This window comes from Panicum virgatum, chromosome 4K (assembly GCF_016808335.1).
Source record: "Panicum virgatum strain AP13 chromosome 4K, P.virgatum_v5, whole genome shotgun sequence".
Classification (NCBI taxonomy): domain Eukaryota; kingdom Viridiplantae; phylum Streptophyta; class Magnoliopsida; order Poales; family Poaceae; genus Panicum; species Panicum virgatum.
In genome coordinates, this window is record NC_053139.1 from 11,169,052 (window position 1) to 11,180,527 (window position 11,476).

At 44.0% G+C, this 11,476-nt stretch overlaps 2 protein-coding genes and 1 pseudogene across 3 annotated transcripts; 2 read left to right on the forward strand and 1 right to left on the reverse strand.

Moving 5' to 3' along the window:
- Nucleotides 1-959: 959 nt before the first annotated feature.
- On the reverse strand, nt 960-1,918 carry LOC120703089. The gene has a single exon (XM_039987100.1). It carries the CDS (start codon nt 1,896-1,898, stop codon nt 1,305-1,307), a length of 594 nt encoding a protein of 197 aa, XP_039843034.1. The 5' UTR covers nt 1,899-1,918; the 3' UTR covers nt 960-1,304.
- A 286-nt stretch (nt 1,919-2,204) lies between these two features.
- On the forward strand, nt 2,205-5,321 carry LOC120703090 (HVA22-like protein a). Of its 2 annotated transcripts, none has more exons than XM_039987102.1 (6): nt 2,205-2,565; nt 3,780-3,806; nt 3,903-4,025; nt 4,161-4,401; nt 4,810-4,963; nt 5,048-5,321. In XM_039987102.1, the coding sequence occupies exons 1-5, from the start codon at nt 2,510-2,512 to the stop codon at nt 4,921-4,923; spliced, it is 561 nt and encodes a 186-aa protein (XP_039843036.1). In that variant the 5' UTR covers nt 2,205-2,509; the 3' UTR covers nt 4,924-4,963; nt 5,048-5,321. The 2 variants fall into 2 exon arrangements, with proteins under 2 accessions (XP_039843036.1, XP_039843035.1); XM_039987101.1 differs by having other exon boundaries at nt 4,810-4,946.
- A 1,566-nt stretch (nt 5,322-6,887) lies between these two features.
- On the forward strand, nt 6,888-11,448 carry LOC120701877 (annotated as a pseudogene).
- The last annotated feature ends 28 nt before the right edge of the window (nt 11,449-11,476 follow it).

Consider the following 11,476-nt stretch of genomic DNA (forward strand, 5'->3'; position numbering starts at 1 on the left):
CCATAAGTGTTACGTGATTCCTTAACAAATATCAAATATGTCAGTTCTTCAAGATGGGGCCATCTAGATCCATTCAAACTTTGAACTTTCAAGGTACCAGATTGAATACAAAACTACACATATGCAAAATGCCAGAAAGCCTAATCCTTTGAAAAAAAAACTCGGCCGGGTGGGGAAAGACCGCCCCACCGGTATTATCTAAGAGAAGACTCGGCTTCCCCGACCGAGAAAATCCCCGAACCCTAGCCCCGCCCTGACACTGGGAGACGTAACCCCTGGGGACTACCTGTCTGGGCCATGTAAGGGTCCTCAGGCCGACCTGGGGCCGGCTCACAACCAGTGCTTTGGCACACAGGGCCAGCGAGGGGATTTTTTTAACCTCAGCCTGAAATTCGCTCCCACGGGGAGTCGAACCCAGGACCTGAGGAGTGCCGCTGGGTTCCTCTAACCATCTCAGGTAGAGGCCCTTTGGCAGCCTAATCCTTTGATAGGATGCAATTGGGTTGCACACCAACAGAGGACCTTTTCCTAGCATTTTTTTTAAAAAAAACACGAGTCACACTCCCAGGATCATTGCATCAGAAAGCCCACAAACAAGCAATGTGAGTACGACCAAGCATCAGTACCTCACAATTCATTTCAGCAAACACAAAGGGCATCCTCAAGATAGCAGCACAATCAGATGATACTGGGCAGAAACAAAAACTAATAATTTCACATACGTTGATGCGAGATTAAGTAAACTTCCTTGTAGGAAAGGCACGAATCTAAGCTTAAACTTTCAAGTCCTCCCACAAAACAGTTGTCTCAACTCTCAAACTCCCAGATTCTTTGCATGAGAAAGCCCACAAATCAAGACATGTGAGCAGCACAAAGTATTGTCAGTTAGCAATTCATTTCTGAAAAGAGCAACGATAATGTAAAATAAATCCTTAGGAGAATTGATGAAACCAAGCACAAACAGAAACCATGATTTCATATACATAGACGCAGCATAAAGCATGGATCACTTAACACCTCCAGGTCAGCACAAAAAGGAGGAGTATTCTGTATCTCCACAGCCATGATGTTCAATCAGAAAAATCTAACAGCTTTGCAGCACTGAACCCTACATTTCCATCAGAAACTAAGCTAAGCTTAGGCAAAAGTACGCCGATTCAGTAACATAGTTTTAGGTTCTGGTTCCAGCAAACCATCTAGTACCATTTGTTGGGCTGTCAGTCAGTAACAGTAACCAGCATTGCCAAGAGCAAGATTGCGATTAAAAGGCAGAACCTTCCCTTTTCCTCCGCCCCAAGACTGGCTCATGGAAGGTCGTGGAGGACCCCCAACTCATCGACGTGGAAGCCAAGGTCGCTGAGGTCCACCTTCTCGTTGATGTTGATGTCGATGCCGCTGCTGTACCTTTCCCCGAGCCCACCCGCCTCGGCCTCGAAACTGATGGCGGCGGCGGCGGCGGCGGCTTCCTCTTCCTCCTCCGCCTCGGCCCGTGCCCTGCCCTTGAGGCACACCCCCACCTTCCTCCTGGATGTCGGGCAGGATGGCGTGTCGGCGGATGCGGCGGTGGGGTTTGGGGCGGGGGCCGGGGAGGGGGAGGGCGGGGCGTTGAAGTGGTGGAACGGGATGAAGGGCACCCGGCCGTCGGCGGTGGCGGGCGGTCCGAGCGGGAAGAATGCCCAGGTGCAGAAGTACATGTCGGCGCCGGGAACGATGGGCGGCGCGGCGGGGAGCTCGGAGGCGGGGAAGGCGCGGCGGCAGGCCGGGACCGGGCAGCGGAGGCGGAGCCCGAGGTAGGGGCGCGGGTACGAGTGCACGTGGCAGCAGTGCGGGCACGCTGTCCAGAATGCCTGGCCGGCGCCGCCGGCCGTGGCAGCGGCGGTGCCGCCGACGTCAGCCATCTCCCTGCCGCTTTCGGAGGAAACGACTAAACGAGACGAGCGAACACTGAACAGCCGTGGCCGTGGTCAAACAAAACCTGAGGACTCGTGTTGCGGACTAAAAAACTAATTTTTTTTTGAGATTAACTAAAAAATAATGGTTTTGCGGTTTTGCCTATCCAACAGAGTTGTGGAAGCGAACTGGGCCGAGTTCTATTGTTGGGCTTCACATTGCGTCCGGCCCGTTAACGCGCGTGAGAAAAACTGACGCGAGCGTCTAGACGGCCGGTGACAGCATATTTCTTCCGCATTGACGGCGCGGGGCCCGCCGCCGGCCACAGAGAGAAACGTTGGGACTTGGGAGTGGAGGGCAGCCACAGGGAGGGAGAGAAAAAGAAGAGAAAGGAGGGGGAGAGAAAGCGAGCCTGCTGCCCTGCCTGCCATCTCGAAACAGCACGGCAGCTGCGGGCTGCGGCAGCTTGACAGCTGCCTGCCTCTCCAACGGCTGGCTCGCGAGAATCCAAGCCATTTTCTGCACGCGCTCCCAGGTTCTAGCTCCGGCGCCATCAGGGCAGGGGGGAGAGCGATAGTTCTGTGCTACTGGAAGGGGAGGGGGAGGAGGAGGTTGCGAGATGGGGTCCGGATCTTTCCTCAAGGTGCTGGCCAAGAACTTCGACGTGCTCGCCGGGTACGGGCTTCGCTTTCCCTCCCCTCTTCTCCCCCCGCTCCAGCGATCCGTTGATTCTTGGGTGCTGCATCTTCGTTGCGGGGCGATTCTTGGTAGGGCTATCCGCTTATTCTGCGTGAGCGGATGTTTGTTGATCCCGGCGATTACAGGGCCGAGGGGGTGTGGGGAAAGTGCGCGGGGGCAAGGAATCTCGCTTTGCAGGTTGTTAGGTCGTGGTGGGTGAACGCTTTTGTGTTCGCTAGGATCTTGCTGCTGCTGCGATGAAACTGTGCGACGGGTAGTTGTGGCTGGAATTTTTTTTTTGATTTGTGCTTCGCTCGGATGGTTGGTAGGGCTTACGCTGCGGTTTTCTGCGAAAATCTTCGAAGGATAAGAGTTGTGGCCTGGTGGGGCGAAAAGTTTGCTTTCTCATTGGTAGAGGATACGGCAACCAATGAGGGAACCTTGGAACTGCTCGTGTAGTGGGATCTGGATTCAATCCGTCGAATTTAGTTCAAAGTTTAACTAACCGCAATACCAGATATCTCTAGATTCCCATGCTGGGTCTTCAAAACCTTCATATCAAAGTTGATAATTTTTCTTGTGATATATTTTGTCTTGTTTGTATTTGCCATTTAGAGTTGATATATAGAACCTGTCATAGAAAGTGAATTTATGTGGCGTTGAGATTTATCACATTGTGCTTGTGCAGCTTAGCCCTGGTTCAGTTGATGGTCTACATTACCCTGCTCTGTCATATGAGAATGAGACTAATGCGAATAAATGTATTCTGTCATAAATTATTGTTTCTGGGGTGCATTTTGTAGATCCAGTCTGAAAGTTGACATGCCTGCAGGCAGAATGCAGCAGAAATAAGTGATTCATTAGCACTGGTATATAGTTTGAATTCAAATGAATCTGCGAAAGCAGATGCATTAAAAGCCTGCTGTCCTGTGAACTAGTACAATCATGTCATACTCATTCACATTTTCATCTTTATGTACTATGGAGGATGGAGCTGACTTCTGTTGAATGAAGATTATTTGTCTTAGTAAACGGCACTGCCACATTGTGACATACTGTTATCTGGGATTTAGAGCTTACTCTGGGAAGTAAATGTGGTGCTTATTAGTGTTACGATCGGATAGATTGTCAAATGCTTTCATGTAAATTCTAAGTTCCAAGTCCTTCGTATTGACACTGAGTTTCTTTTTCAAATATTGTTTTCTTTTCAGGCCAATAATATCACTTGCTTATCCTCTGTAAGTATCACCTTTATCCTTTATTGGATTCCATGTCTCGGTTTGATACTATGTTGTTATAATTCTAATCACTTTTGTACCTTGGAACCTTTGCAGGTATGCTTCTGTTAGAGCAATAGAGACGAAAAATCCTGTAGATGATCAGCAATGGCTCACTTACTGGGTGCTGTACTCGTTTATCACTTTGTTTGAGCTAACTTTTGCTCCAATTATTGAGTGGTAAGTAGCACTTCTGGTCCTGATCCATTGTGTTCATTTTTTTAGTGGACTTTGATATGTGGGTGTTGCTGTGTTTGGTGCATCAAATTAGTGAATTGAGAGCTATATATGCTTACTTGAGATGTTGATTTGCAGGCTTCCCTTTTGGTCATATGCAAAGCTGTTCTTCAACTGCTGGTTGGTCTTACCTTGGTTTAACGGTGCTGCTTATGTTTACGACCATTTTGTGCGGCCAATTTTTGTGAACCGCCAAATAGTAAACATATGGTATGTCCCAAGAAATGAGAAGTCAAGTAAACCTGATGATGTACTGTCAGCTGCAGAGAGATATATTGAACAAAATGGACCTGAAGCATTTGAGAAGCTCATCAGCAAGGTACCCTGTTCTGAACTGAAATAACAGCAAATAACGTATTTCCTTCAGTAACATCATTCCAATTATCTAATGCAAGAATTCTACATCGCTGCTTCTGATGTCATTAGTGTTATATTTATATGCCACTTGCATCCACACAAATCTGTGTTGTTCTTATGAATAGGAATTATATTTTATTGGATTTTAGTCAGTCAAGTTGACCCGTTCATCTGCGAATGCTTGTATTTGTATTATCCAAAGAGGTCTCTTGATTGGACTTTCCTATTACTGTGCAATGTGATATACCATTGCTTGCAAATGCGAGTGGAACTTCCCTAAATGCATTGAGCATATGTTATGGTAGTATCAATTATGTGTGTTCTTACCCTTGATTTAACCACCGCCACTGCTTGAAAACTCTTGTTGCAGTCTACAAAGTCTTCAAAATCAAGGACCACAAGGCGTTCGATCTTGGAGGAGGCTGAGGCTGAAAGAGAATCCTGGGGTGAAAATCCTTTCTACGACAAAAATTTCCGACACTGAACTACTTCAAGTCCACTCAGCAGGTTGGTGCAATCAGAATGTGAGGGCGAACTCCCCAGTATTTTTGTTTGTGTTGATGGATTTTCAACTGCGAGATTTCCATGACAACATGCGCTTCATGCAGCCTTGCTGCGCCACACAGCCTGGAGACGACCTTCATGTATTCCTGACTTGAGGACTGTACCTTGTTGCATCCACTGCTAAACTACGATCAGTTCTAGAGCAATTGTGGACTACTGTAAATGGAGGTAGATGCTAGCGTTGCTCGTTTATGTGAGCTGTTGGCCGGTGTAATATCAACAACAACGCCTGTGTTACTAAACCTTTAGGAGGATACAAGCCTAGATTTTCAGTTTCCATTTCGTTCTGAGCATATATATAGTCGGCTTGTTGCATTTCTTGCGCTTCTCCGTTCTACCTCTGTGCTCTGTGGGAATATCTTTTCAGCGTTCCCGTGGATCTCCTTTTTGTTTTCAAGGGTGCTCGTGAATTTTCCCGAAGAACTCGAGCTGTTTTTTTTATTTGTTTCATTATCGCGGTGGCTTGCTAGGGGATTGTGTTGAATTAATGTGCTCCAGACGTGCAGTTTGAGCCCAGCCCATGGCCTAACGTAGGGTTGCTACTTGGGCCCTAGGCCCTAGCCCACCTGTGCATTGCTGAAAATTCCATCCTCATCGCATCATGCCCGCGGCCGCGCGCTGATCCCCGTCCTCGAAAGTAGCCGTGCACCATTTCCCTTTCCACGGAGACAATCGTCGAGGACCGTCCATTCCGCCACGTGGACACATCCTGCTACCCATGGGCTCATCTGTGCACGCGGTCTAGGAGTATGGGTGGTAAAGGGTCTAATATTTTAACTAACAAATTTAAGAATCGGACTTTAAAAAATCGGACTCTAATCTTATATAATTTTAAACTAAATAATTTAAAAATATTGTTGGACTGTGAAGTGAAGAGATGACTAGACCCATGCCCCATTACCACCCCTATCCAGCAGGCGCCTGCACGAGCCTGCCTCTTCCGTCCGGGAGGAGCTCCCCCCGTCCCGGAACGGAGTTTTGAGGTTGGTCATTCCCCGTAATTCGGATCAGGTCCGTGTGTTTTTACCATAATTTGTAGGTCGTGATTGCGATCATCCAATTTTGGGTCGAATTCCTGTTGTTAGGCTTATCATCGGAATGTGATTTTTTTAATTGGGGATTGGCTCGATCGTGAAGTTCGTAAGGGTATTCCTAATGGCGGTAGCTGTAGTCTGCAGAAACCCTTGGTATTTGGGGTGTAATGTAATGTTAATCCATCATTGATCATTTGGTGGCCCTCTCATGCTTCTGCGGTCATAAGATGATGGGAAGGAGAGGCAGATGCATTATTGATCATCTGATCATTTCTGGACGATAATGCATGGAATGGCGAGTTTTTATGTCGTAGTTTAGCTGAAGGGTCGACATGTGTATTGCACTAGGACATTGTATCCTTTTAGGCTTTCATTGATCTTTCTAGCTCAGTGTTGAGAGTGTTATATATTGTTCAATGTCCAATTTTTTATTTATTATGATCTAACTAACAGAATAAGACTCGTGCTAGGGAGAGAAACGTCCACCCTAGCTGCCTGCCTAGCATTGATGTAGGAGGTGAGAATTGGAGTATTATCAGGTTTAAATCTCAAACTTACCATGTTCCAACCATGATGTTGGTAGCCTTGTTTATTGTTGATGTTCGGGAATAATCTCAGACATACTTATACCTCTTCCAACTAGGGATATTTGTTGATATATTGTCTTATATTCACCTTTACAGATGTATAGTTGTGAACGCGCTAAGTAGAAACTTCCTAATCCAGCTGTTTCTCTGTAGCGCTGAATGAGTGACTCAGACTTTGGTTTGTTATAGATCATTTGCTAAGGGGTTTTCCTTTTGCCATTTACAGGGACAATTCAGGGAAAGCCATTCAGTTGCATTAGATAGTTGTTCTTGAAATGATCTCATTTGGTGACACATGATTGTGTGTGGTACGTGAAATGGCTTCAGAGTGTTTGAAGAATGGTCCCTTTGATAGGGATGTTGAACAGGTAATTGTTTTATCAGTACGATGGATGAATCTTACTCATGTATACAGTGTAGAAAAACATCTTTCAAACTGAATAATATACTGCAGTGGCTTGATATAATAACTTTGACTGAAATACAAGGCAAAAGTTAGCACCATGTAAGACCGTAACAGAATGCAAACTGACTGGCTTATGATAATATATTGGTGGTAGGAGCGTTAAGAATGTATTCTTGTGAATACCAGGGTCATCTAAGCTTAGTTGGATCTTCTAACGAAAGAACCCCAACTTGTACAAGCAGTGAACTCTTAGTTGCGAACTAGCACTAGACATGATTATTAATTTGCTCCATGATCCCTGATGTTCTCATGATTATACTTCCATTTCTTTCATGTAAGCAAAAGACCTGCAATGGCATGTTTTATATCACTTGGTGTTTCTGAATTGCTAGGCAATAACAGGCTTGAAGAAAGGGACGCATCTGTTGAAATATGGCCGCCGAGGAAAACCAAAATTCTGTCCGTTCAAACTTTCAAATGTAAGTAGGAACAGTTTTTCCTTAGTTCTATGGTTTCGTGGTGGCTCATGTCAGTGTTGATTAAACAGTTTAGTGCTCAGTTGTCTGGGCGTTGCAACCGATTTCAATAAAAAGCACTTAGGGTCCACAATTGAGCTAGTCGTTGTTGCAAATATTATTTTTGTCAAAAGAAATTACATACAGAATTAAGCCACTAAGGAATCACATATGTAAAAAGTGGAAGGACATATATGTATTCTCTTGAACGGAGTTACACAAAAAAAATCATTGCATAGAAGATCCTTGTGTTGAATCAGCTACCACACCACTATCACGACTGTTAACTGCAGTTTGTATAGAAGTAGACTTACCTGTTTTCCCTAGCACACGTTTTGGCATTTTGCATTTTTTATAAAAATGAGAGTAGATGCATTAAGTATTGTGTTAAATACTGATATTAACAAAGGAACAGTAAGGAGTTGCCAGAGTGAACATGCATGCTGTTTGAGTCAAAGCATGCAGGCGGAGTTATTAGACCTCCAGTGTGAATGGCGTGCATGTAGGAGTTAGTTCAGGTTGTGGTTATTATTCTATTTAATTGCTAATGTAACTTAATGGAGGTAGATAACAGAGGGTAAGAAAAAATGTAGTTGGCACAATTATATTTCATCTTTAAGTGGAGGCTACATTTTGTATCCATGGACATTATTTGAATTGGCCATATGCCAAATGAACATTCTTTTTAATATTAGGAGGAAAAAATTATTGTCATAGAGAAGAGATGTTATATGGTTCTTGGGAGTACCAAGAAGCACCGAAAAGTTTTACCTTTTAATGAGATCTGAATACTACTACCTATATTATGAGGAACCAAAATTAACACTATACCTCTTGTATATTAATGACTGTGAAAAGTCTCAGTGGAGGAAGCCTATCTTTATTCGCCTACCATTTATATTGATCAAGTTTTCTTCTGTTTCCAGGATGAAACTGTGCTCATCTGGTACACTGGGAAAGTGGAGAAGCAATTGAGACTCAATCAAGTTTCAAGAATAATACCTGGACAGAGGACGGTAAGTATGTATTTGAGTACTAGTATTACCCTATACCCTATTCTGAAACCAACTTCACTAGTACTAGGAGAGCTTCCAGTTTTTGAACATTATCAGTCTGATCTTTCATTAATGTTGGCCTTTTATTGAATCCTTGATGTAATCACTGGCATTCCTCCCTTTTTGCTTGTGGATTTGTCTAGGTTACTCGCCAGTTATGTTCAAGAAATTCGAAGTGATATATGCGGTTGATATTGTTCTTATGTTGTCTTCCCTGCCAGGCTATCTTTCAACGATATCCAAGACCTGATAAGGAGTTTCAGTCGTTTTCCCTTATATACGGCCATAGATCATTTGATCTGGTATGTGAACTTCCATCTAACTAGTTCCTTTGCTTAAATTTACATTTGGGTATATTTTTCGTATCCTATATACATGCTTACCAAGTATAAGTGTTGGAAAAAAAATGCATCAGTGATGTCATTATGAATCATTTGATTATCTCAGTTTAGTCACGCTCAGTAGATAATTTGTGGCAGATTTGCAAAGACAAGGATGAAGCAGAGGCATGGTTTGTTGGTTTAAAGGCACTTATTTCTCGATGGGTGATGGAGACAAAAGATGGGAAAGTTTCTGATGACTCAGCTAAGCATATTCAGGAAGTTTCACCATTGTTGTTTCCATTTTATGGTAGTGATGCCAAAAAAAGGGTAAGTACATAGTGACTGATATATGTTACTTCTTCCATATTTATAAAGTACATAATTGTGTTGGGCATCTTGTAGGACTTGCAAAATGTCAATGCTCATGAAGTCATTGGATTTGGAAATATTTTCTCTGATGTGATATGCACTGGACAGGACAGGAGTAGAATTAGTGCAGGGTCTATCGGTGCTTCTAGCTCCGTCTCATCTGGAGGTGCAGATACATCCAGTGGAGGAGCATCTGGAGTTAGCTATTCAAGATCAGTAAGTTCATCCAGCTATGGATCAGGTGATGATTTCGATTCGTCGGGGGATGTTTTCATTTGGGGAAAAGGTGTCGGTGCTTATGCTTCACATACATCTGAAAATCTGCATGATTCTAGGAGTGATGTATCTTCACCAAAGGCACTGGACTCAACATTTTTGTTGGATATTCGCAGCATAGCTTGTGGGAGTAAGCATTTAGTGCTTGTTAGCAAACAAGGAGAAATATACAGCTGGGGTGAAGAGTCAGGGGGTAGGCTTGGACATGGAGTTGATGCTGATGTTTGCCACCCTAAGCTTATTAGAGCTTTGAGTGGAATAATTATTGAATCTGTTGCCTGCGGGGAATTCCATACTTGTGCTGTTTCTTTTTGCGGGGATCTCTACACGTGGGGTGATGGCACACATTATTCTGGTGTTCTTGGTCATGGAAATGATACTGCTCATTGGATTCCAAAGAAGGTCTATGGCCCTTTGGAAGGTCTGCATATATCTTCGGTATCATGTGGACAATGGCATACGGCCATTGTGACATCATTAGGCCAATTGTTCACCTTCGGTGATGGAGTATTTGGTGCACTGGGCCATGGAGATCGCCTAAGCACAAACATCCCAAGGCAAGTGAACTCTCTGAAAGGAATGTGTGTTCTGCGTGCAGCTTGTGGCGCTTGGCACACAGCTGCAATAGTTGAGATTGTAGACTTTCTTGATCCTGCTGCAGCCACCAAACTATTTACACGGGGAGATGGGGACAGAGGTCAGCTCGGACATGTTGACAGAGAATCAAGGTTCATACCAGCCTGTGTGGCATCTCTTTTAGAACCTAGTTTTTGCCTGGTCGCTTGTGGGCATGACTCTACTGTTGCTCTATCAACCTCTGGACAAGTGTACACCATGGGCAGTAATGCATTTGGGCAGCTTGGAAATCCGAAGACTGGTGGAAAGTTCCCTACTCTTGTTAGAGGGATCATCTCTAGTAGTTTTATTGAAGAAATAGCATGTGGTTCTCATCACATTGCTGTGCTAACTTCTAAAGCTGAAGTTTATACTTGGGGCAGGGGTGCAAATGGTCGTTTAGGACATGGAGACACTGTCAATCGAAATACTCCAACTCTTGTTAAAGCTTTAAAAGATAAGCAAATCAAGAGTGTAGTTTGTGGAGCTGATTTCACTGCTGCTGTATGTCTCCATAAGTGTGCACCCGGTTTAGATCAGTCAGTATGCTCTGGCTGTCACTTGCAATTCGGTTTTAGAAGAAAACGACACAACTGTTATAACTGTGGTTTAGTTTTTTGCAAAGCATGCAGCAGTAGAAAATCAACGAGAGCTTCTTTGGCACCTGATTCATTCAAGCCGTACCGGGTATGCGATGAGTGCTACACCAAACTCAGTACTGTGGCAGATGGAAAAAAACTGAGAAATTCAGGGCTTCTTGAGGGAAATCCTCATCTATTGTCCAGGGAACCACTGATCCAGATAAGAGTTTGCGGTCACGACTGTCTAAGCTTTTGAGTTGTGATTCATTCAAACCCGATGGTAAACTCTCACTGGGTATTGACCAACTTCCTCTACCTCGCATACGAAACATGAATCGGAGTACTACAAACTTGATTGGACATTCCAAGGAGTTGATATCTTCTTGCGTTCCTACCTCAAAAGTAGGCTCCCATTCCCAGCCAACATCGCCTCTGTCCTCTGGACCAAGTTCACCAAATCCTATTCAACAAGAAAATAAGTTAAGTGAGAATCTAACTGAAGAAATTGCTAGACTGAAGTCCCAGGTATTTTATATCACCATCATATACGATACAGTAACGTTTCACTTTTTCCTCAAACTGTCTTTAGATCCTCATAAATAGCAGATTTTTTTTTATGGATAAATAGCACAAATTATCATTCAGATAATTAGGATTATATCAGCCAATCCTTCTCTTGCCTAATATGTACTACTCTATTTCATAGAGTTGC

Coding starts and splice junctions, on each gene's coding strand:
- LOC120703090 (XM_039987102.1), top strand. CDS start 2,510: ATGGGGTCCGGATCTTTCCTCAAGGTGCTGGCCAAGAACTTCGACGTG. Junction 2,566..3,779: donor AACTTCGACGTGCTCGCCGG/GTACGGGCTTCG, acceptor TTTTCTTTTCAG/GCCAATAATATCACTTGCTT. Junction 4,026..4,160: donor TTTGCTCCAATTATTGAGTG/GTAAGTAGCACT, acceptor GTTGATTTGCAG/GCTTCCCTTTTGGTCATATG.
- LOC120703089 (XM_039987100.1), bottom strand. CDS start 1,898: ATGGCTGACGTCGGCGGCACCGCCGCTGCCACGGCCGGCGGCGCCGGC.